The sequence below is a fragment of the Vespa crabro genome, chromosome 9, assembly GCF_910589235.1.
Source record: "Vespa crabro chromosome 9, iyVesCrab1.2, whole genome shotgun sequence".
NCBI lineage: Eukaryota > Metazoa > Arthropoda > Insecta > Hymenoptera > Vespidae > Vespa > Vespa crabro.
Genome location: NC_060963.1, coordinates 165,547 through 190,000, shown reverse-complemented (window position 1 = coordinate 190,000; position 24,454 = coordinate 165,547). Strand labels below are relative to the sequence as shown.

Below are 24,454 nucleotides of genomic sequence, written 5' to 3'. Positions count from 1 at the left end.
TCAAAGGGAACACCAAGAAGCTACGAAATCGACGTGTTCTCTTCGAGCGATAATTAAAGTTAATGCGGAGGGACGGATAGAATCGTTCGATCGAAACTATCTCCCAGCAAAAGTGTGTTTCCTTCGAAACGTGCGTCGATTCCACAGAGAATTTCTCGATGGAGCAAATTTCGTTTGGTTCGATGCTCTTGGAACATCTCGTCTTCTTAAGGAAGATAAGAGGTAGATAAATTCGAACAGTCAAATCCCTTAGGGAGAAATTCTCTCTGGACATTGACGGCAGTGATCGCGACGTAATTATTTTTTACAAAAGTGCCGTGATTCGGTCGTCGAAGATATTCGTGGGTCAAGCTAAAAAGGAAATCGCGTCGAAGGCGAAACGAAAGAGACGCGTTTGGAAAAGATAAAACGTGGTAGACGAGGAAAGGCAAGGTCGGATCGTTCGAATGTCGAAATATTCAAATAAATAACGAGATCTTTTCTTTTTTTTTTAGAACAAAAATTATGACTGTTACTTACTTACTATACGTCTATTGGTGTAATGCAAAAAAAAAAAAAAAAAAAGAAAAAACCAAAAAAAACGAACAAACGAAAAAAAACAAAAAAAGGAAGAAGCAACTTAACGATCAGATCCGTTTCGTGTACAATTCCCTTTTCCCCCGTTTTATCAGTGTATGCAATAAATGTTCGATCAACAAATAATTTTTCTCTCCTTGAGTTTTTTTGTTAATAAAGTTGTTTCTCGATTGACGACGACTACGACGATGACGACGACGACGACGACGACGACGACGACGACGACGCGACTACGACGAGGACGACGACGCGACGAGTCATCTTTCGTGTCGGTCCCTATCGTGCACAACAGCTATCTTTGAGATCATTCATCGTTTCCTTTCCTTTCCTCATAACAAAACGACAAACATAACGACGAGACAAACAACGAGAAGTTGTCAGAAACGTCTCGATATCTTCGCTCCGTCCTATATTTTCTCCTAACGATTACGACGTCGAGGAATCATCAAAGAATCCTCGAAGAATTCTCGTTTACGCGCTGATATTTTCACGTCGATCGATCCACTCTGCCGTACGAGCCTTTTGTTCTCCTTTCACGTGCAAAAGAAAAGACAAAAAAAAAAGATAACAAATAAAGCGCGACTTATTAAGTAATCGCGTTCTCTTAATTGCACAATAATAACGCAAAGAGAGCACCGCATCGCAAGTTCTAGACGTTATACCGAAAGTATAAATTTGTATTGTATTACGCGCCCACGTAATCTTTTGGCAAAGCCATCGATCACGAGGATCCACGATGTTAAACGTAAGTGATTCGAGACGAAGCTCGATGAAGTCGCGCGAGATCGAGCACTCGTCTTTTGGCAACGAACGGACGAATTAGCCGGAACTGGTACGAACGATCAAGAAAAAAAAACAAAAAAAAAAGGAAGAAAGTCCTACACGTGGACGAGAGAGAGAGAGAGAGAGAGAGAGAGAGAGAGAGAGAGAGAGAGAAAGAGGCACGATCGTCCGTCCTTTCGTTCGAAACGAACGCAATAGATTCGGCTTTATATACGAAAAGGAAAAAAAGAAATAAAGAGAAAAAAAACTACTATACGTAACACACATCGTTGTAACATATTATATGAAAGATTAACCACGCGCGTGCACATTCACAAAGACGTTTCGCGGCCTGATTCGTGTTAATTCAGTACCGAGCCACACGATTCCTTCTCGCTTGAGCGTGTTCATACGTGTGCATATACATGCACGATGATATATGCGTAGTATGTATATACATGTATAAATACGTGTTTCCGTGACGCGTATTATATACGTATAAAGAAATATATGTACATGGGTATGTGTGTACGCAAAGAGAGAAGCGCGTGTCGTGCGCTCACACGGACGCGAAGAGACAAAAAAAGCATACGCGTAGAGGCGCACACACACGCACGCACGCACGTTTAGATATATGTATCTATATACGCTTTCGATATACATATATATACATATACATATATATATATATATATGACGGAGAAGCGGTTAAAAGGCACGAACGTGAGAACAAAAATGATAACGATTATATTTTATAAATAAAAAAAAATGACATGTGATATAGATGGTAAGGCACGCGCAATGCACGCGCTGCGATGCATTATGAAAGCGAATGTATTCTGTATATCGTTTCATTAAATCTACTAAAACGATCTTTTTCTTTTCTTCTTCGACAGCCCTACGAAATTCCTGTTCTGGGTCTCTCTCTCTCTCTCTCTTTCTCTCTCTCTCCTTTGTTCCCGAATCGTAGCGGTTCGTGAGGGAACGAAGGAAGGGTCGCTCTCGCTCGCTACAAGATCCTTTATTGTAACCCACGGCATACGCCCTAGGAACGCACCTGCCCGTCTCTCTTGGATTTTCATAGAAATCTGGTTCTCTCTCTCTCTTTCTCCTTAGGAACCAATCGGAATCTACGTGTTTTACGAATTTACATAACCGTTTGTATATCGAGAGATTCGAATTTATTGTTAGTTCGTTGATTACGCAAGAATGTCGCTGAAATTCGTTCCCAGGGAGAGCTTCCTATCGATCCGAATGCCGTTCGCAGAGCTCTGTAACATCGACCGAGGGAAGAGACGCTTCGTCTCAAGAACCACTGCCCTCTATTCGAGTACCTATCTCTCCGACGTTCTTTTTACGTTCTGCAATCGGTCGGATACACGTCTCTCCGCCTTTTTATCGCTGCCTCGCCAGAGAGAGAGAGAGAGACGGGAGGTTCGTCCCTTTGCGAGATAAGATTCTCCCCTGCCCCCCCCCCCCCCAATCGCCCACCAACCGCTCGAGGATGAGTACATTTCCGTCGTAGAAATGGTCAAACCCCTTTACTTTCTACACAACATTTATATCGAAGCGATAGCTATTCTTGATAATTATTTTCGATTTACGATCGCATACCGTACACATACCGTATATCAGATTTTCGTTGATTCGACGATTCAAATTCGATGATTGTCCATAGCATTTTTCTCTTTCCTAAAGTTCTCTTTCCTAAAGTTCTCTTTCCTATAGTTTCTTTTCTAAAGTTCTCGATAGATCAAAGTCTCGAGGCCATATTGTCATCGGCCTCGAGAAGCCAATGGCGTGTTTGTTAGGGAAAACGGTTAAAAAATTTCAAACCACTCGATTGAAGAGATCAGTCGGTGCAAACGGTCATAATCTTCTCGTTGGCGGCAGCAGCAGCGCTACTGGTAGCGCTTGCGTCGAAGAGGTCGCTGCTTTCCTGCAACGCGCATGCGTCTTCGGGCGGGACGGGTCGAGACGCGCAGAAAATAGTCCTCACTCGGTCGACCAGTGGAAGCCGACGATCGCGCGAGCAAGAAAGAAGGGCGAGAGGGAAAGGATAGCTTCGTCACGTTTTTTTTTACGTCCTTCGTGCCAAAGAAATTGACGGTCTTTGCGTTAATCGAACTCGTCGAAGATTAAAAAGTAGCCAAGTGCTTATCGTCGTTAGCTGCGAGCTCGTAAAATTACGACGATAGGAAGCGCAAGAGCGATAATCGAGAAGGCTCGTGGGATATCACTACGCCGCACGTTGAGGGGAGAAACGATAGAGTGAGAGAGAGAGAGAAGGCAAAAGACAAGGAGCAGAAGAGGAGGGGGGACGTCGTCGGGGCAGTTGATTCGGTAGTGACTACATGTGGGTATCCGCCGGTTGCGATCAGAAAACGTCTCGCGTTAGGACGATATCGTAAAGAGTCTCGTGTCGCTATTGTAATATATATATATATATATATATATATATATACATATATACATATATACATATATATATATCCTGACGAGAGGGTCGAGCGGAAGTTACTAGAAGCCATGCAGATGGATCCAACGACGGTACAATTGATCCAGGTCCTCGAGAGGACGGTCTCCTCAGGTGAGTCGATCCACTTGAAAAAGATCATTTTTAACCGTCGTCAAAGGGGGATGCGTGCTATTTCGTTAGTATTTTTTATCGTGGCCGATCGTCGTCGCCCTTAACCTTCTCGATACTCCTCGAAAATTCGATACTCGCCGCGACTACGTTTTTCCTTCGCTCGTTACTTTTTCTTTCTTTTTCTTTTTTTCCTCTTTTTTTCCTCTTTTTTTTTGTACTACACAAGTCGGATTGCGACCGCGTGCGCGTCCCTTCGTTCGAAACGTCCGGTGAATTAGCGGAACGCGTGTTCCTAACGCGATAGAATCTATGAATCATTTCGGTCGAACGATTAGCTTTTTACGGCCTAATCAACGATACTTCCCTCCCGATTTTCTTGCGCGCATCCAATAATGTCGCCGATTATGCTCGACTTGGCTGTTGCTATGGGCTTTGTTCGGCGAGCGGAAAACTATTGTCTCGTCCGGCGGTTACTCGTTCTCGTCGTCGACGATGGCCATCCTACTTTGGCCATCTTCTCCTTTTACCGAATAAAATACCCTTCTACGAACCGATCTATCTAGCCTACGACTAACCTATAAAATGTTTCAATGAGTTGGAGACATACCTTTGACCTTGCGATACCGCTTTAAATCTTTCCTGCCGATATTTTAACCGTTCGATATGTGTTTTCAGACAAAAATGAACTGGAAGCGGCGGAAAATTTTTTGGAACAGGCAGCACAATCCAATTTTGTTAGTATCTTTATAAGCTCAATTATTCGTAATGTAGACTTGAATCAGATCATATTAATCAAATTTCTCATATTTTAGCATGAGTTTGTTCAACGGCTCAGCGGAGTACTGGTTACTGCAACAGCCAGTCCAGTGGCTCGTATGGCAGCTGGGCTACAATTGAAAAATCAACTTACCTCGAAGGATCAGGCGCTAAAGTATCAGTACCAGCAACGTTGGTTGGCTATCCCTGCCGAAACAAGGGAATATATCAAGAAAAATGTACGACCATAAGTTATGCCTTTCTGGTTTTCTTTCAAAAGTAAAAGAAAAAGAAAAAAAAAAACAAAAAGAAAAAAAAAAAAGAAAAAGAAGAATAGTCTAGAAATTATAGCGTCTTCTCATATACTTTATTATATTTTTCATTGTAACGTATAACGCATATTTGTTTCCAAGTGCTACCTATAATACTTGACAATTTAGTGTAAGTATTTTATACGAAAGAATAATCCTTGTTATAGATTTTGGGAGCATTAGGAACTGAAAATAATAGACCGAGCTCTGCAGCACAATGCGTAGCTTATGTCGCCGTTGCCGAATTGCCAGTTGGTCAATGGAGCAATTTAATTCCTCTATTAGTAAACAATGTGGTTAATCCTAATAGTACGGAAATGATGAAAGAAGCTACTTTAGAGACTATCGGTTATATTTGTCAAGAAATAGAAAGCGAAGTCTTGGTATCGCAGTCTAACCAAATTCTCACAGCGATTATTCATGGCATGAAAGGTTCCAGTACGTCCAATCATGTACGACTTGCAGCTACGAGCGCGCTCTATAATTCCTTAGAATTTACTAAAGGAAATTTTGAAATCGAGGTCCGTATTTATTTATTAATAATTTAACTTTTATCATCTATCGTACGTCTACACACACGCGCGCACACATGTACATACATATATATATGCATATATGTATATATATATATATATATATGTATGTATATATATATATATATATATGTATGTATACAATTTTTCTTGTACCGTCATATTTACAGTCCGAGAGGAACTTCATTATGGAAGTAGTGTGCGAAGCGACACAATCGACAAACACGCAAGTTAAAGTAGCGGCTTTACAATGCCTCGTCAAAATTATGTCTTTGTATTATCAGTATATGGAACTTTACATGGCACCAGCATTGTTTCCTGTAAGTAATGCTTCGATATTCTACGTATTTTTTTATTAATAAAAATCAGACAAACATCTCGTATCTCGCACAGATTACTCTGGAGGCTATGAAGTCGGATATCGACGAGGTTGCACTGCAGGGAATTGAATTTTGGTCCAATGTGTCGGACGAAGAAGTTGATTTAGCCTTGGAAGAAGGAGATGCTTCTGAAGTTGGTCGACCACCATTAAAAGTTTCAAGGCACTACGCGAAAGGTGCTTTACAATTTTTAGTACCGGTACTCATGAAAAAATTAACGAAACAAGAAGAATTCGATGACGAGGACGATTGGAATCCTTCGAAAGCCGCCGGTGTATGCTTGATGCTGCTCTCAACTTGTTGCGAAGAAGCTATAGTTCCGTTCGTATTACCATTCGTCAAGGATAATATCAAGAGTCTCGATTGGAGATATCGAGACGCAGCCGTAATGGCATTCGGTTCCATCCTCGGTGGCGTAGAGCCTACCACATTGAAACCATTGGTAGAGCAGGCAATGCAAACGCTCATCGAGTTGATGTACGACAGTAGCGTTGTCGTAAGGGACACCGCGGCATGGACATTCGGACGTATTTGCGAGATCATTCCAGAAGCTGCCATTAACGAGACGTATTTGAAACCTTTATTGGAATCTTTGGTAAACGGACTGAAGGCAGAACCTCGCGTCGCTGCGAACGTATGCTGGGCGTTTACGGGTCTTGCCCAAGCGAGTTATGACTCGGCCTGCGAGGACGAGCAACAGCCAGAAACTTATTGTATGTCGCAATACTTTGATTTCATAATTCAGAGACTATTGGAGACTACCGACAGACCAGACGGGGCCCAAGCAAATTTAAGATCCGCGGCGTACGAAGCACTGATGGAGATGGTGAAAAATTCCCCACGGGATTGTTACGTTACCGTGCAAAAAACGACTATGGTCATTTTGGAAAGATTGCAACAAGTATTGCAAATGGAAACGCACATACAAAGTCATTCGGATCGAGCCCAATACAACGATCTTCAATCATTGCTATGCGCCACCTTACAGTCCGTATTACGTAAGGTAACACCGGAAGACGCACCGCAGATATCGGACGTTATAATGACCGCCCTATTGTCGATGTTCAATTCGAACTCTTGCAAATCCGGTGGCGTCCAGGAGGACGCTCTTATGGCCGTCTCGACTTTGGTCGAAGTTTTGGGAGAGCGCTTTTTGAAATACATGAACGTATTTAAGCCTTACCTCTGTCTCGGCCTGAAAAATCATGCCGAGTATCAAGTATGTTGCGTCGCCGTAGGCCTTACCGGTGATATATGTCGTGCTCTTAAGAGCAAGATCATTCCATATTGCGACGAGATAATGACCCTTCTTTTGGAGAATTTAGGAAACAACACGGTACATCGTTCTGTAAAGCCTCAAATATTTTCGGTCTTTGGCGACATTGCCCTGAGTATCGGTATAGAATTCAAAAAGTATTTAGACGTTGTCTTGCAAACGTTGGTACAGGCCTCGCAGGCGAACGTCGATAGATCCGATTACGACATGGTCGATTATCTTAACGAATTACGCGAGGGCGTATTGGAGGCTTATACAGGGATAGTGCAGGGTTTCCGTGGTGAATCTACAAATAATACATGCCCGGAGGAGATCGCTTTGGTCGAACCGCATGTGCCGTACATCATTCAATTTATTACTTTGATTGCCCAAGATCGGGAGCATTCCGATGGTAACATATCGGCTGCGCTTGGCCTTATCGGCGATCTCGTCAGCGTTTTTGGAGCGAAATTATTGCCGATGGTCGACACCGAGCCGCTTAACGAGTTATTAGTGAAGGGCAAGAAATCGCGTAACAGCAAAACGAAGACGTTGGCCACTTGGGCCCTTAAGGAGATACGAAAGGCTAAGATTACTGCTAACAACACTACGTCCAGTTGGTGAGTATTCATTTATTAAATCTACAAGCATGATAGTTTTACGATGCAACGTCCTCGAGCGTACAAAAGTGTACAATGTGTTTGCTGCTGTCTGTGTGTCTGTCCGTCTGATGTCTGTCTGTCTGTCTGTCTGTCTGTCTGTCTGTCTGTCTGTGTTTTGTCGTGCGCGCGCGCGCGCATGTGCTTGTCGCGCGTGTGTGAAATGTCTTCGAATCGTTTTTTCTTTCTGTTCTTTTTTTCTTTTCTTTTGTTTCTTTTTTTTTCTTTTTTCATTTTTCTCTTTTTTTTTTTTCTTTTGCCCTTTCAGCTCTTCCTCGTATGCATTTCGTGCCATCTGTTATCGCACGAAAGTAGGAGAGAAAGAATATGTGTGAGAAAAGAGGGAATATGTTCGAGCCTGTGTGTGTGTGTGTGTGTGAAAGGGTGGGTGGGTAAGATGGGGGGGGGGGGAGGGAAAGACAAAGGGTCATTCAAGACAAGATTAGAGCATCCACGTGCTTTCTACTTTTTCTTCTAGACTCGCACGATCGCGCCTAGGTACGTCGCGTTAAACAAACAATTAAAGTGAGAGAGATACTCGATGTATTAAAAAAAAAAAAAAAAAAAAAAGTAGTCTACTTTCCTACTTTTCGCGGGCGACGGTCACTGATATTTGGCTCGCTTTTGTTGTTTACAGATCAGCCCACGGTTGTACTGTCGTGCAATTTGATTTGACTAGAACGCTATCAAACAATACAAAGACAACAAGATTGGATGTTGCGGATGCGAGTTGATGGATGTGCGTGAGTTCCGAAGCGATGAGGATGGGGTGATGAGTCTGCACGTGTCCCTGTCTGGCAACGGTATGCGAGGGTACCGGCGAGGGTATACAGGGTCGAACACAGCCCATATGCTCGACAGAGACAAATACCTGTCTGCCGGATACCGACAATAGATGATTAAAAAATACGAGTGCAAGTGGATGATGCCAAAATGAGTGAGCCAGGGCCGAGGCCTGCTGAGATGTTCCCGTGATGCAAGTATGCCTGAAAATCGAGTATGCGGCTTCTATCCGCGTGATTGAGACCTCCGTGTGAAGTTGAATCTGAGAGAGCGAGCGAACGAGAGAGAGAGCGAGAGAGAGAGAGAGAGAGAGAGAGCGTACGAGAGAGCGAGAGAGAGAGAGAGAGAGAGAGAGAGAGAGAGGGCGACTTCGATGGACGCTGTTACTGGGCGGTGAAAGAGAGTGTGAGATGTTGTAAGTGATGAAACACGAGCGAACTGAGAGCGTGCGCGCGAGCGAGCGAGCTAGCGAGAGAGAGAAAGAGAGAAAATACGTGAAATGGAATATGTGAAGTATGAGTGTGTGTGAGAGAGAGAGAGAGTATGAGAGCGACAGTGCGAGAGGCTGTGAGAATTTTAGTCGAATTATGTGTATCCTTGTTTACGCACGTCGCACGACGTTATACTATACCCCTTACTCCTGTGGATTCTTGATTAAACTCCCACAGTAAGAATCGTATCGCGACTCACGCGAGTAAGAGTAATGCTCAGGATGCGAGGCGTGTACTTGTTATTTTAGTATGTCTGAAAACTTTGCTGTGAGATCATGTGATACAAGGAGTGAATTAATCAGCAAGTCTGAACGAGAGCGAGTGTGACGAAGAGAGAACGAGAGACTGAGTTAAACAAAGAAACAAATATACAAGAAGATTCGACAAGCTGGTAACCCCTGATCCGATCGTTTTGCGCGTGAATCCAATGATCCGTTGTACGACGATGTGTATGTTCATTTCCCACCCTGAACCCCCCAACCCCACCCCCACCCCCCACCCCCGTATGCGAATGTCTGTTGCTATTGATTCATTAAAAATTAATATTTTGCTGGCAACAAGTGATTTAGTTGTATTGTCTAGCCTAAACCGGGAGAAAAAGACGACCGCACTCCATCTCCGCTTCTGACATACGTAGTAAATTAGAGAGACAAATAGAACAAGTTTTTATGCGATCATAGTACAATCATTCACCGTTCGATTTTTACTTGTCAAATATGTAAAACGATTAAAAAGAGAAGGGGGTACATTTTCCACTGCCATCGAATCTATTCTTCTCTTACTACTTACTACCGTTTATTTCTAAACGAGATTTTTCGACCTTTTCTTTTTTTCTTTTCCTTTCAAATGCGAGACATATCTTTGCAATGTTTTTCTTTATCGTTTATGTAATTCGCGAACAATAACTACCACTACCACAACAATAAATATCGTCTTCCTGGATTCGTGGCTCCTAACGAAAGTGGAGAGTACTCGTTCGATGTGTGGTATTATGATCGCATAAATGTGCGTAGAGGGTAATTGACATAGCCCAGTGTCCTTACCTCAAGAATGTGTAATCCTTTAGACGAAATAAAATCGAGTCTACGTTGAAAATGGCGATTCGATTAAGCATCGAAATATCTCGATCGATTCTTTCAACGAAATTGGAATCTTGATTCTAGATGGTGCCTTTATCCAACTGGGATATTTCAAATACCGAACGAGTTTCGCGAGTCAGATCGGAACTCTAACGTCGTGTATCATCCTCTTTTCCCTCGTTAGAAGTTATTTCTTCCTTGGAAAACTCGTCGAATCTTTCCCTTCCCCCTCCCTTTTTTTCTCTTCGGCAAATGTATTTTCGCGCGATTAGAGAAGATTCGAGCGCAGGGTAGGTCGCTCAAAAAATACAAAAAATAAAAAGAAAAAAAAGAAAAAAAGAGAAAGAAAAGAAAACAAATTAAATGCCAAAAGAGAAAAGAAAAAGGGCCAAATTAACGCGCGATTAAATCAACGTTTGATACGCGACTGTGGTTGTGCCATGCATTCCAAATACTATTGCCGGTGGAAAACCTTTCCTCTTTTTTTTCTTATATTCTACTTGTTTCGCTCTTGTGATTTTTTTAAAGTCTGCTTCGTACGCTGCGTAGTAGTATACGTTAGACATATCACGCTTTAATTTTTTCAAGAAAAGCAAGAGATAATCTAAAAAAAAGAAAATAAAAGAAAAAATATTCTTAGATTCTTCGGTGACGATCAGAATCGTAAAACGAACGAAAGAGAAAATTTGTTCGTATTTGAATTTTCCAAAAATTGCGTTAATATAATACGTCTGATCACGAACCTTTGAATCGAATCGATTGGAATATCGAAATCGATCGACGCCGAAGCGCAAGTATTGTTTTTTCTTGAACATTCCACGTATCAGTGAGGTAGAGTGAGAATGAGAGAGAGAGAGAGAGAGAGAGAGACAGAGAGAAAATGTGTTTAGGGAATACGAGAGAAAACGTGACGACGTGAGAGAATTGAATGGAAGAGAGACTCTTGGAAAGGAAAGTAAGTGAGAAAGTGAGTAAGAAGTGAAGTGTATGAAAAATAGAGAGAGAGAGAGAGAGAGAGAGAGAGAGAGAGAGAGAGAGAGAGGAAGGTACGATGGTGAGGGCAGATAGACGTCGTGGGTCTTTTCGCGTTTTTAGCAGAAAACTCGATCGCTTGCACATTCTTCCGATTCGTTATCAAAAGTCGTGCTTTCATGTCCAGACGATATATCAAAGAAAAAGAAAAGAAGAAAAAAAAAAAGAAAAAAAAGAAAAAAAAGAAAAAAAGTAGAAAAAAAGTAAAAAAAACAAAAAAAAAAGAAGAAAAAGCAAAGAATCGTCACGGGCCTAGAATCGAAACGCGGGTTGTTGTTCCGTACCGTGCCGTTATCGAACGTAAACCACAAAGTGAGAGACGCATATGCGCGTATACATATACACAGAGAGAGAGAGAGGGAGAGAGAGAGAGAAACGGCCAAGTGCACGCGTAGCGGTCCCTTTTCGACATTTACCGCCGATTATCGTGTTCTCGTTATCGACTCGCCGGTGGACGCGCTCTTTCTTCACATGCACGCGTCAAAAATAGTTCTGCTCAGACCCGAAAGAAGAAAATTCATATACACTATATTTTTTATATATCTAAAGTCAAATATTTTTTTCATATATCATAGGAGATATATAATAATATACATATATTTTTTATAATTAACATCCGTAATAATGCGCGTACCTTTCGATTTGTTGCAATCGCAAAGAGTCAAATTTGAAACGTTACATGCCCGTATATTTCCATTGTTTGAAGGACTAAAGCGAAACGTTAAAAAAGAAAGAAGAGAAATATATAGAAAATGATGTTATCGCGTTTGCGAACCGAAAGACGCGCGTCCACCAGAGTTCGAAGCTGTTTCCATGTCCTCGAGGCGATCTACCTTTTCCGTGTTGCGTCGAAACGCGAGAGATAGAGGGAGAAAGAGAGGGAGGGAGAGAGAGAGAGAGAGAGAGAGAGAGGATGAAAATGTAAAATGTAAAAAAAAAGAACGAACGTGGAAAAAAGGATATCGAAAATACAAATACATACATCTATCGTCGTAAACGGTCGGAAGATGGCCGAGAATCTTAAGGGTCGGCTGTGCGTCGTAAGATCGAGTTGCAAAAAAAAAGAAAGATGGATGGGGGAACGTAAAAAAGTAAATAAAAATACAAATCTAAACCGCGACTGTGATTCTTTTGGAGTGACTCTCTTATGCGAGGGTCCGATGTTTTGATCCTGAAGGGGAGCACGGTTCCGAGAAGAAATTTTGTTCCTCTCCTTTTTTGTTTCGTTGGACTTCTTTTTTAACGAACGTTGTTACCGATTATACTCTTTTTTGCCTTTCGAAAGATCGAGGGATACGAAGAGGCGTGTGCGACGATGACGATGACAAAGAGAAGAAAAAGAAGGTGAAAAAGAAAGGCTAAAGGAATCGTGCTCTCGCATAAACTTGTACGCTAAAAATGTCTTGTCGACTATTAGTTGTTAGCCTTTCATCGTCGAGACTCTTAGAGTGCGTGCGATGCTTTCATAGGGTACGTAAGTGAGAGCGTGTAAATATATAGAAGAAAGCGTGTGCATTACGCTGTATCAGTGATGATGTGCGCTAATGAAGTAAACGATTGACGAGGGTGTTACAGAGAGAAAGAGAGAGAGAGAGAGAGAGAGAGAGAGAACGAAAGATAGAGAGAAAGAGAGAGAGAGAGAGAGAGAGAGAGAGAAAGAGCGCGAAAGATAGAGTAAGAGAGAGAGAGAGAGAGAGAAAGTGGGTACGTTTATGCGTCGAGTTGTGTTGCGTATCGTGAGCAATGAACGAACGAGAGATGAGCGAGAGAGAAAAAAAATAAAAAAAAGGAGATAGTTGGCTCGTGATTCGCCGTGAACCGCGACGTCGAAGGTCGTCGTGACGTGTAAACAAAAATACGAAAATTCCTATGGGGGAAGAGAGGAGTTAAATAAAGATTAAATGAAATATACATTTTCTATCGTTGCGAGATAAATACGGGGAACTGTACACGAAATAGCGATTTTTTAATTGTCATCTTTCTTTCATCTTATTATTAACGTTTTATATAGAAAAGAACCGAGAACGCGTTGATATTAATTACATTAAATTATATTTTACATATTTAAAGAGTGATATTAAACAATTATTTTAAGAAGAATCTTGAGACGCCATAATTACCGTTCTTCACCATTCGCCACGATATCATTTTACGTACGAAACACGAGTCCAATATATCCAGAAAGATAAAAAAAAAAAGAAAAAAAAAAAAAAAGAAAAATTATCGACATCGTACGGAAATGGTTCGCTCTAACCTTCACCTTGATATTTTTTCGTCCATAATTTGTTCTCTACCATTTCCGTATCGATCGTCGGAGGATGGAAAAATGAAAATCGCGAAGATGCAAAAAAAAAAAAATTCCAAAAATAAATGAGAGGAGAAATGAGTGAATGGGTGTTTTATGCGGTGCAACAGAGAATGAAGAATGATGTTGATAGTGATGATGCCGATCGATGATCGGATTAAGATTATAATTGCGAATGTGAAAATTCATGAGCGATGATGATAAACGTGGGCTGAAGTATAATAAATGAAATCGATGAATGAAGTCCGTTTGGCCTGCCACTATTTTTGCTCACCCTCTCCAAATTTTTATTGAATCTCGTCGATCGATCGATATACAAATTTTCGCCGAGATCCTCTCAGGAGGAATATGATTAATAGAAATTGGCATTTACAATGTTACAAAGACACAATGGTTATGGCCTACTCTTCTATTTTTTATTCTATATTGTTAAAATGACGAATCCTTTTCGAGATGATTCGAGAATTTCGATTCTTCCAAAATACTCGTATCTCTCGAAGAATCCGATAATCAAACATAAGCGAATTTTGCTCGTACGACACTTTCGGTTACGAAATATGGAGATTATAAGAATACGGCGTTAAGTCGTCAAATTTCTCTTATAGAGCGGTAAACGCATCGATAGTGACATTAGGATGAAATATTGAGGTATGCTGGAAGATAGAGGAGTGCAAGAAATAGAAAGAGGGAGAGGGGCAGGGGGGAGGGAGGGAAAAAATGTGATCAAAGAGAGAAAGCGTTCATGCGTTTACGCGAGACTAAGAGAGGAAGAAAAAGAACAAATTTTATTTTATACGTTTATCGGAGAACTTTATAGGCTGAAGGAAAGAGAATCCTTGATCTTTTCTTTTTTTTTTTTTTTGTTTTTTTTTTGTTTTTTTACTCTTTCCCGAGCATTTTATACCGAGCAGTCTAACAAAAGTTATACGAAGAAGAGAAGCAAAGAAATACGAAAAAAAAAAAAAAAGTCTATGGGAGAGGGTGTGGCATGTCCGTATGATGCGAGTTATGTCTTTTATTCCTTTTATGAGTTTGTTGTGACAGTCGTGTGATTCGTGAAGTCTGTGCGCTTGTGAAGGTTTACACTTGACAACGATTATGTGACTTCGGCTATGTAGCTTACTTGTGTGAGATCGATGATGATGCTGCTGATGGGTGATGATGATGCTGATGGATGATGCTGATGATGATGATTGTGAACAATTGTTGTTGGGGAAAGTGTGCCTAACGCGTATAATCGGTCACATTAATGATATACTTCGCCATTCTTGCGGCGATAAAACTGGTCGCGATTGGCGTTGGAGTGAAAAAAGCTTGGCAAAGATTTTTTTCTACGGAATGGATTATCGTTGCGCAATCGTATTAACAGTGGCATATCATCGTGCGTAAACGTTAATGTGACCGATTGTACCATCGAGTGTAAGAACGGATTATACGAATCGCCAAGCGACAGTGCCATATAATTCCAAGTCATAACAACAGCTAATTCACCACCTCGATTTATTATCCTTACGACACTTACACGAACAGAACGAAGAAAAAAGAAATAGGAAGCAAAAAAAAGCGTTTACGTAAATCTATTGTACTCTTTAATCGAAAAAAGAAGAAAGAAAAGAAAAAAGAAAAGAGAGAAGATTTCACGATCAATGGAATGCAAATTGCTTCCACGTCTTTGCATGATTCTTTTTTCCTCCGACGCAGAGATTTGTCCGAAAATAAAATTTCATTCGAAATACACGTACACACGAACGCCGGTGGTCGCCCATCATTATTACCAAGGATCATTCTTTCTTTTTTAAAATGCATTGATTTCTATGTCAAATTCATTTTTCTTTTTTACTTTATTTTCTTTTTTTTTTTCTTTTTTTTTTCTTCTTTATTTGGCCCTCCTCTGTCACATTTTAAAATCGATCGTCGACGTATTTAAGAAAATAATTGTAAAAATCTTTCTCAAGGGTGAGAGAGAGAGAGGGAGGGAGAGAGGAGAGTTGAAAATGTCGAACGGTGAATAGGAGCTGCTTGCTACACATAGCGTATGTCAGCAGTGTTCCTAATCTCCTCTAAATACCCTTAACCCAATTGAATTAGAAGGGCATGCTACATGTATCGTTTTCCATCGTTTCGATGCACTTGCCAGGTTTTCTCTCTACCTTTCGTATGTGCGCTGCATAAGAACGACTTTGCTGTTCCATTCTTGTTCGTTCGATTAAAATCTTATGAAGGAGAGTTAATCGTTCGGGGCCGATAATCGTTTCGTCCGTTTCTTCAACTGTCGTAAAATCGACGAGATCGTTTCATTCCCGTTTGAATAGTTCCTTACGATATATACACCGAAGAAAATCGCGTGGAATGTTACGTGCTACATTTCGGACAAACGATCTCTTTTGGTAAGTCATCCTAGTACTCCCAACAATTTTTTTTCACATCTACATACTCGCGTAGTATCGATCAATGTTAGAATACACACAACCATTGGAAAAATATATGAAAACATCTATATATCTGCTTTTTCGTTAGGTCGGCGAATGCTGTAGTCTAAATATTTCAGTCATCTTGCATCGATCTCCCCCTTTCCCCTACGTTCCTCCAAACTTTTATCACTTTTTGCACGGTCGAAGTTGCTCGAACAAAATCGAGAAAAGAGTAAGAGAGATTGAGAAAGTGCTTGTTTGTATGGAAGAAAGAGAGTGAGAGGGTAGAAGAGAGTAAGAGCAAGCGAGCGAGAGAGAGAGAGAGAGAGAGAGAGAGAGAGAGAGAGGGAGAGAGAGAGAGAGAGAGAGAGAGAGAGGGAGGGAAAGAGAAGGAAAATCGGTAGATTGACGTTTTGGTTCCGTGTCCAAGCAGAAAACGGTGTAGGCGAAGCCAAGTGCATCGTCGTTTGCGGTTGCGAGGGTGGAAAGGAAAAAGAGCAAGATGCAACACCTGACATCTCCCTCGAATCTTCCTCGGGAGGGGGCTAATGCATCTCACGTGACTCCGTTCTAAGGTATCATCGAGCTTTTGGTAACGCGAAGTAGACCAAAGTTCGCGAAAATGCAGGAAGCCAATGATGATTACCAGCGGCAGGATGCCAACAACGTCGATGAAAAGACGAAAAAAAGCAACGACGAAGTAAGTAAATGACCGTATGTGTATTTTCTCAACTTTGAGAAATCTTTTTATTTTCATTCATTTCGTTTCCCTCGATCGTCCGTTATATCATACGTAATCCGTTGTCGAACGAGTTAAGAGAAATCAACGATATTCGTTCATACCATCGAATTGGAAGATATAGTTATTAAGTTAAAAGTAGAGCGTCCCTGATGTCATCATAGGAGGGATTCGATCTGGACGATCTCTTGCCGATCGTCGGTGAATTTGGCCGTTATCAGAAGCAGCTGCTCTGGCTCGTATGCCTACCGGCGTGCTTGCCTTGCGGCTTTTGCGCCTTCAATCAACTGTTCATGGCGGACACACCGGCGCATTGGTGCAAAGTACCCGGACTGGAAAATATGGATGTTTCCCGGAGAAGGAGACTCGGCATTCCTACTAGTCAGGTGCCCCTATAGTCGAAACGATATATTCTTTTCGCTTGAAATCGGCTCTCTCGTCCTCGAACGTGCTCAAACGCGCGTAACCCAAACCCGCACCCATAACAGCATCTGAACCCGTACCACGAAACGAAGACATTTATTTATCCGACATCGCTTTATCGTTTCGATCCAAGTGCAAGTCGCAGTATTATAACGTAACGCTAAATCGTACAGCACTTTGTAACCTCAGTCGATATTATTCTTACTCCATTATACCCGTTCATGTATTCCTCGAGGACTTGTCCCTCCGACCATGAAGGATACGATAAGGAGATTTATGTCTGGGACAATATTGAAGTGTCCTTCTCTTGGTAGGACGACAACGAGACGTACAGCCAATGCACGCGATACGACGTAGACTGGACGACGGAAAACGCGTCCAGCTCGAGGACGAACTCCTCGTGGTCTATCGTACCCTGCGATCACGGTTGGGAATACGAGACTTCGGAGGTCACGTCATCCATAGTCATCGACGTACGTAAAGACGCTTACGCTATCGTCCGACTATCGACGTTCGGATTAACAGGATTCTCTAAATGCGTTACAGTTTGATCTCGTTTGCGAACGTGCTATTTATCCAACGATCGGTCTGGTTGCACTTAATACCGGTGGACCTATAGGAGTTTATCTTTTTGGTACTTTGAACGACAGGTAATTAAAATTTTAATCTTACTATTAGATATATTAGCTTTCAATCGAATTTTACGGGAGCTTTTGCTTCTTAAACGTTATTAACGAGGAAAAATATAAACTATGTCTCGAGCGTTCGAAGTTCTCTTCCACCCGAGGAATGCCATAAATAATATTGAATGTCATAAATAGCCAATATTAACCAAATATTATTACGGCCATTTTAAGGCTCGAAACGAGACAGCATAAGATTATATCGCTTTAATGCCCTCCTTCGTAAAGCCTCCATTCGTCGTCGTCGTCGTCGTCGTCGTCGTCGTCGTCGTCGTCGTCGTCGTCGTCGTTAGATCTATTCCTCGTTTCCTCCAAAAGGACATTCTATATTTACAGAATCGGTCGTAGACTGTCCTTTTTCACGTGTTTGGCGACGCTGATCACCGGTGGTTTTCTCACGTCTATATCAAACAGCTTTTGGACGTGGGCAGCTACGCGAATGGTAGTCGGTTTAACTATACCCGCCATCTATCAAATACCCTTTATCATATGTAAGTAATAATCAAATAAAAGTAAGATCAAATAAAAATGCCTATTACGAAAGTCCATTCTTTTTAGCTTTGGAGTTGGTCGGTCCTAATTATCGATCGTTCGTGACAGTAATGACGTGCAGCTTCTACACGATGGGTCTCTGCATGCTGGCAGGCGTTACGTACTTGATAAGAGATTGGAGAACACTCGCGATTACGACGAGCGCCCCCTTTCTATTATATTTCACTTATTGGTGGTAAGCGAATCATTTATGCCGATCTTTGTCTCGATCTATTTCTACGAGCACGTAATTTTCGGGACTTAAAGGATTGTGCAAAGGAAAAAGAGACAAAATTGTAGGTTCCTTCCGGAATCTCCTCGGTGGTTATTGGCGAAGGGTCGTTTGGTAGAGGCGAACGATATTCTCGAAAAATTGGCACGCGTCAATGGAAAGGAACTTCCAGCTTCGTTCACGCAGAAGCTCCGCCAACGTATGATGATGTCGAGATCGAAGAGCGAAGAGGAAAGACTACGTAACGGACCAGGCGTCTTGTCTCTCTTTAAAACGCCGAATATGCGTTTAAAAACCTGCCTTATCACGTTAAATTGGTGCGCCACAATTTATCTCTCATACGACATACCTACATACATATGTCATCTTCTAACGCGTTGTTCCATTCAGGTACGACGGAGATACGTTCATTTTTCACATTTCTTTTTTCGTTTTATTCGATCGATCGTCAGGTTCGCCAATAATATGGTATACGTTGGATTGTCTTATTACGGACCTGCCCTCGGTAGCGAAGAACATCTCAGCTTTCTTTTCTCTTCGTTGGCCGAAATTCCCAGTTACATGGCTTGTTGGATAGTCATGGATAGGTGGGGTCGCAGATGGCCCCTGTGCCTCTGCATGGTCGTCGCCGGTGTCTCCTGCATAGCCACGGTTCTACTCTCTGCAGGTAGTAATAATTCTCCATCGATCGACGAAACTACAAATTACTCGAGCTATATCCGTTAAATACTATATTCCTCTCGTTAAACATTTTCTTCCTTTTTTTCTTTTTTCTTTTTTTTCGTTTTCCTTACAGACGCCGTCGTAGCCACGTTGATCCTGTTTCTCCTTTCGAAATCGGCTATATCGGCCTCGTTTTTGATAATATATCCCTTCGCCGGTGAACTTTATCCAACGCAATTGCGCGGCGTTGCCATTGGTTTTTCCGCTTACATCAGCGGTCTTGGTTTGATCATCATACCGTTCGTTACGTATTTGGTAAGTTGCATTTAAATATAATTCGTAATACATAATGAGCCGAACGAGATAACGAATGGAAATAAAAGAGACCAGTTGAGACAGTGTTCTTTATTACAGAATATGCTTTGATTTACAGGGTAAGGAGAATCTAGTGTTGCCTTTGGTGATCTTAGGTTGCGTCTCGGTGATCGGCGGTCTTTCGGGTTTACGATTACCGGAAACTCTACACCATCGACTTCCGCAAACGGTGGAGGAGGGAGAACTCTTTGGGAAGGATTGGACCTGTGCCGATTGTATTCGATGCATACCTACCAAGTAGGCTTCGTAGGCAGTTATTATTATTTTCTTTTATATTCGGAAGGATAAGCGTCCGAGTTAATGATTTTTATCCTTAGACCTTCGTCGGCGGCGGCTTCCTACGAGGACCTGTCGGAAAGAGAAACCGTCGAGATGCACGAGGTACCCGAACTTCCAATAGCTCAAACTACATCGACACAAGCGATATCGCAAAGAATTTTAGAGGATCAACAACGACCGACCGGTGCGAGCGTTCGCCGGCTTGTTCGGCAATCGAGCGTGATGGACACTCAGCGTGACTCCGATGGTTCCATAAAGATGACATATTGGTTTTAGACTCGGAGAAACTCATATATAGGGTCCATTATTAGTCTATCTAGTCTGATATTCCTACTTTATACAAAATTGCATTTTTTTAAGATTACCATAGTGTCTTCTCGTTTTTCTTCTGTTTTTCTTCTGTTTTTCTTTTCCTTTTCTTTTTTTTCTTTCTGACAAATAAAACATGTTTTAGGTTCAATTGCGAAAGACTTAAAAGCCGGTCTTTTTGCTATAACTCTTTCGGTTGTTTCTACGATGGAAGATTCCTCTCGTACCTTGCAATTTATTCGAATAGATTTGGTATACAAAACACGAAGACAGACAGACAGAGTGAGACAGAGAGAGAGAGAGAGAGAGAGAGAGAGAGAGAGAGAGAGAGAGAGAGAGAGAGGTAGAGAGAGAGAGAGAGAAAAGAGTGCCTTCATTCGCAGCGCAGTCCTGTTCAAGATGAATACGAAACGATCGTCTTCTTTCGTTTCAGTCTCATAGTCTGGTAGTCCTGTTGTAGCAGCTACGGAAAGAAGTACTCGCTAACGTCGCATCGATCGATTTGTACATATGTTGTTTATACATATGCACGTACGTAATCAAAGAGGAAGCCTGTATAAAGTTCCAAGAGATACCTTTCCAAGAGACGACGTTTCAGTTCCGGTGGATATGCGACGTATATGTAGTGATCGGGCATTTCTTCGTTCGTAGATACCAAATTATCGTCTCCTCCTTCCATTTTTCGTTTATCTACTGATCTACCATCGCCATGACCGCTCTGATCGTGCAACGATGAGGCACCCGTAAGACTTCCATCGTTGTAACCTAAAGTTCCCGTATGATCGAGCCTCTCCTCGTCCGTGGTACTGCAATGAGGTACAACGAGAAAGTAAAATCGATCCTGTCAGTCTATCTGTGCCAGTATCATGGATAAAATATTATTTTATATCATGTTTTTACCGAGCCTCAGTGAACGTACTACATACTTGAAGAGAACCCAGATGACGTAATAGCAGGCATAAATCGAGGTGCAGAAAAGAGCCATAAACGTAGCGAGCAGATACCAAGGTGTCTGGCGTTGTTGCCGTTTGGTATCTTCCCAGTATCTATCGCAACTCAAATACCAACAGATCGCCCGGTTCAGTTCACCTGACGAGCAAAGAAATTGCTATAAACCTTTTCTTTTTTCTTTCGAAACATACGTTCGACATATCCTATTTCATAGCGTTAAACGGATTATCCATATCAGGTCACACCTACCTTCGATTTCTTGGAATTCTCGAACCGAGAGATTTGCGAGAAGTCCAGCGATACAATCGCGGACGAGTATCTGTCGACAAAAAGCTTGTAAATAATAGAATTTTCTTTTAGGTACAACATGACTTTGAGTGCCGTATCAAGCGCTACATTATTTTTCATTATTTTGACAAAATATGTGTATTGCGGTATGGAATTACATGTGTCACGAATCGAGCAAGGACAAACAGGAAAAAATAATATAGAATCGATCAACGAATTGGTCATTCCGTATTGTCTACTATCTGTGCGAGAGGAGGAGCGCCGACGTTTCATGGGAAATAAAAAATGTATATTCTATAAATTGTTAAAATGGAGAGAAAATGAACAGGAATAACGTGCTCGAGATTAACAGCGAGTCCGATGTCCACTCATTAACGCGCAATCGTGTACGATGCTAACGCGACTTCATACGTTAACGATAATACTTTTGTTCTTAAGATTGTTCCTTCTTGGTATCACTTTCACGTTTCGAAGTAACATTGCGAAGGAAGTAGCGCGATTAGAGCGAAATAAATGAAGAGAAAAAGCTAACTTCACATTGTAACTTGAGCTTTTGAAGTTCCTCAGGCTTGCAGTTGGACTTGAGTTTCCTAAGATGTATTCTTCTGCGTCTTTGCCTTTTATCGACGGCAGGTAGAGCGGCTTCTACCAGATTCTCCTCGTCATCGTCGTCGTCGTCGTCGTCGTCCTCCTCCTCCTCTTCCTCCTCCTCCTCCTCCTCCTCCTCCTCCTCTTCCTCCTCCTCCTGCTCTTTCTCCTCTTCCTCGTCATCCTCGTCGTCCTCGTCGTCATTGTCGCAAGCGTCGCTATTGTTCTCAGGACCAGCTATTTCGTTGCGACGATAAGAGGAGGAATCGGCGAGCCGATGATTTTTAAGGACATCCGCGTCGGCTCGTCGACAGTACGAACGCTGTAAATCGTTCTTCGTGGCCGCGAGCGCGCACGACTTGTCCGTGGAAGATGAAGAGGAAGGACGATATGTCCTTGCGAGATCTCGAGAACACGGTACGACCGACGTACTGCGCTGTTCCGTATTCTCCTTCCATACCTTTGCGCAATCGGATCGCATTAACTTTCTTAGATCGAGTTTTATCCAACTCGATTGTATTTTTATCGAAGCAAAGTCTCGTGTACCTGTATGTCGGTGTTGAGATGACCGCCGTCATCGTCCTCATCGTCCATCGAACTTTCAAAGTCACGATTTCCCAAGACGTCGCATCTCATAATGTCGCAGTAGTCGGCAAGGCACACGGCGTCCTCCGCCTTTCATTTAGGAACGAGAACAAGGACATATATCGATTATTGTAGCACCAATCGGAAGTCAATTTTACCTTATTTATCGATATCTCATTTTCGAAACGAGTCTGATATAGAATCGCGGTCATTAATGACGTTAGTCGTCAATATCGGTAGCTGCTCTCTCTCTCTCTCTCTCTCTCTCTCTCTCTCTCTCTCTCCTTCCCCCCCGCCCCCTATTCTCTCTCTCTCTCTCTCTCTGTCTCTTAGTGCGTTCCTTTTTTATCGGTTATCAGTCACGTGCAAAACCCTGTGCAAAACATCAGTGTAAAATCCTTATGTCGAAGCGTCCGCTAATATGCTTCTTAGTGAACTCGTTGAAAGATAAAAGTTTCTTAATTTAAATGGATATCGATTGGAAAGCATTTAGCGCTATCGTTATAGTAACTTTTTTTTATAATAATTACCGACGTATACCTTATCACGTTGTAGAATAAGAATCGAGGAGATAACGCGAACTTTGATTTGTCAGATAGTATCGCTAATATGATAATGCGAAGTCCACGGACACAATTAATTTGTAGATTAAGACCCTTATTTTCATATCAAGTTGAAATAAATATATAAAGGTTATCGATGTAAACCAGATACCGATGACTCACCGTATTAACGTTACTTTTGTGTCTGTTATCGAAGTGCGCGTCGAGATGTCTTTCGGCATAAAAAGACTTGCCGCAAAGGCCGCAGGTCCATTGCGACGGTCTGTACTGATGCTTTGCCCGTTGCTGAGGTCGAAAGATGTCTCGACTTTCGTGAAAGGGACATTCTAAGGGTAACTCCACTTGATATTTCTTTAGGATGGGCATCCATCTCTGAAATCTCGACGAAGCTTAAAACTTTGTCCTTTGGCATGTCTCGCGCGATCGAAAAATGCCACGCTTAAGAGGTTTCTCTCACCTTGTGAACTATCCTCCTCACTACCGAAGCACGATCGCGGGGGCATGATATCTTAAAAACACTTGGACCTGGCCAGGGTATTACTGACAATAGCAAAACTGCCAAAACCTGCAAAAATACCAGTCCGTATTATTGGCTCTGTATGATTGCTCGCCGCTTTCGATAAGATGGATACGAGTTCGATCTTTAATCGTATAAATTTCCTTTCGTGCCTTATGGTCGATAAGAGAAAAAGATAAGGAAGAAATAGAGAAAGGGAAATTTTTTGCGACTGTATAAACTCGAACGGCGACTCGAAGTGAAGAGGGATCAATGAAATGCGTACTACGTAGTACTTAATGTATCGACGATGATCCGCACGAATTTTTCGAGTATTAGCTATCTTTTAAGGTACGAATGATAAAAGAAGGTTTTGCCTCCTCGGTCGCTCGATGAGAAGATTTTTGCGTAAAATTAGACTTTTCCGTACTTTTGAATATTTATATATGTCGGATACGTTATATTAGAAATTATCGTAATTCTGGAGATAGAAGAAACAAAGTAGGCATAGTTGCGCTATATAACGACGGGACCGGTCGGAGCGAGCGAACGGATTATCGACGGATAGCTTTATCGCCAAAGACGAGAGTTAATTACCTCGAGATGAAAGGGTTGGGTCTTCATTCATAGCCCAATGCTTCGTGCAAGAGTGATTTCGTCAGTGATTTCTACGAGCTTTGCCTTTTCTTCCTTCCTTCCTTCCTTCCTTCCTTCCTTCCTTCTGCTTCCTTTTTTTCCGACCTTTCCTTTTCGCGACTTTTTTCAGACACGAGTTTGCCTTTTAGACGAGGGCTGCAACGAGAGCGAACTAGAGGATGAACGTCGA

The 24,454-nt window shown here is 41.9% G+C and overlaps 4 protein-coding genes across 8 annotated transcripts in view; 3 read left to right on the top strand and 1 right to left on the bottom strand.

The window, feature by feature from the left end:
- Positions 1–2,210, top strand: part of LOC124426858 (nuclear receptor subfamily 4 group A member 2) — a 37,902-nt gene extending 35,692 nt beyond the window's left edge. For both annotated transcript variants that reach the window (XM_046969030.1, XM_046969029.1), the window contains exon 8: positions 1–2,210. This exon is cut by the window's left edge and continues 3,747 nt beyond it. The gene's annotated coding sequence lies outside the window, so the exon portion shown is untranslated.
- A 1,082-nt stretch (positions 2,211–3,292) lies between these two features.
- LOC124426857 (importin subunit beta-1) lies at positions 3,293–16,485 on the top strand. Of its 3 annotated transcripts, none has more exons than XM_046969028.1 (7): positions 3,293–3,928; positions 4,604–4,662; positions 4,741–4,923; positions 5,163–5,516; positions 5,699–5,848; positions 5,922–7,783; positions 16,357–16,485. In XM_046969028.1, coding segments are annotated over exons 1-7 (2,670 nt in total). In that variant the 5' UTR covers positions 3,293–3,867; the 3' UTR covers positions 16,358–16,485. The 3 variants fall into 3 exon arrangements, with proteins under 3 accessions (XP_046824984.1, XP_046824982.1, XP_046824983.1); XM_046969027.1 differs by lacking the exon at positions 16,357–16,485 and adding an exon at positions 8,460–13,755 and having other exon boundaries at positions 3,295–3,928; XM_046969026.1 differs by lacking the exon at positions 16,357–16,485 and having other exon boundaries at positions 5,922–7,787.
- On the top strand, positions 16,482–20,217 carry LOC124426861 (carcinine transporter). The gene is made up of 11 exons (XM_046969033.1): positions 16,482–16,623; positions 16,827–17,048; positions 17,400–17,558; positions 17,632–17,735; positions 18,105–18,259; positions 18,327–18,495; positions 18,600–18,848; positions 18,984–19,198; positions 19,328–19,509; positions 19,628–19,806; positions 19,887–20,217. The coding sequence occupies exons 1-11, from the start codon at positions 16,546–16,548 to the stop codon at positions 20,122–20,124; spliced, it is 1,950 nt and encodes a 649-aa protein (XP_046824989.1). The 5' UTR covers positions 16,482–16,545; the 3' UTR covers positions 20,125–20,217.
- Positions 20,218–20,332: 115 nt separating this feature from the next.
- On the bottom strand, positions 20,333–24,451 carry LOC124426863. Of its 2 annotated transcripts, none has more exons than XR_006942816.1 (9): positions 24,226–24,451; positions 23,590–23,697; positions 23,295–23,504; positions 22,531–22,659; positions 21,929–22,444; positions 21,358–21,427; positions 21,077–21,246; positions 20,733–20,963; positions 20,333–20,620 (listed from the first exon to the last, which is right to left on the bottom strand). XR_006942816.1 is itself a non-coding variant. In XM_046969037.1 (9 exons), exons 1-9 carry the CDS (start codon positions 24,250–24,252, stop codon positions 20,593–20,595), a joined length of 1,482 nt encoding a protein of 493 aa, XP_046824993.1. In that variant the 5' UTR covers positions 24,253–24,446; the 3' UTR covers positions 20,333–20,592. The 2 variants fall into 2 exon arrangements, 1 of the variants encoding a protein (XP_046824993.1); XM_046969037.1 differs by having other exon boundaries at positions 21,084–21,246; positions 24,226–24,446.
- Between the last annotated feature and the right edge of the window lie 3 nt (positions 24,452–24,454).

Coding starts and splice junctions, on each gene's coding strand:
- LOC124426857 (XM_046969026.1), top strand. CDS start 3,868: ATGCAGATGGATCCAACGACGGTACAATTGATCCAGGTCCTCGAGAGG. Junction 3,929..4,603: donor CGAGAGGACGGTCTCCTCAG/GTGAGTCGATCC, acceptor ATGTGTTTTCAG/ACAAAAATGAACTGGAAGCG. Junction 4,663..4,740: donor AGGCAGCACAATCCAATTTT/GTTAGTATCTTT, acceptor CTCATATTTTAG/CATGAGTTTGTTCAACGGCT.
- LOC124426861 (XM_046969033.1), top strand. CDS start 16,546: ATGCAGGAAGCCAATGATGATTACCAGCGGCAGGATGCCAACAACGTC. Junction 17,736..18,104: donor TTTGGTACTTTGAACGACAG/GTAATTAAAATT, acceptor CTATATTTACAG/AATCGGTCGTAGACTGTCCT. Junction 19,807..19,886: donor ATTCGATGCATACCTACCAA/GTAGGCTTCGTA, acceptor TTTTATCCTTAG/ACCTTCGTCGGCGGCGGCTT.
- LOC124426863 (XM_046969037.1), bottom strand. CDS start 24,252: ATGAAGACCCAACCCTTTCATCTCGAG. Junction 23,505..23,589: donor TGAGGAGGATAGTTCACAAG/GTGAGAGAAACC, acceptor TCGAGATTTCAG/AGATGGATGCCCATCCTAAA. Junction 22,660..23,294: donor ACAAAAGTAACGTTAATACG/GTGAGTCATCGG, acceptor CCTAAATGAAAG/GCGGAGGACGCCGTGTGCCT.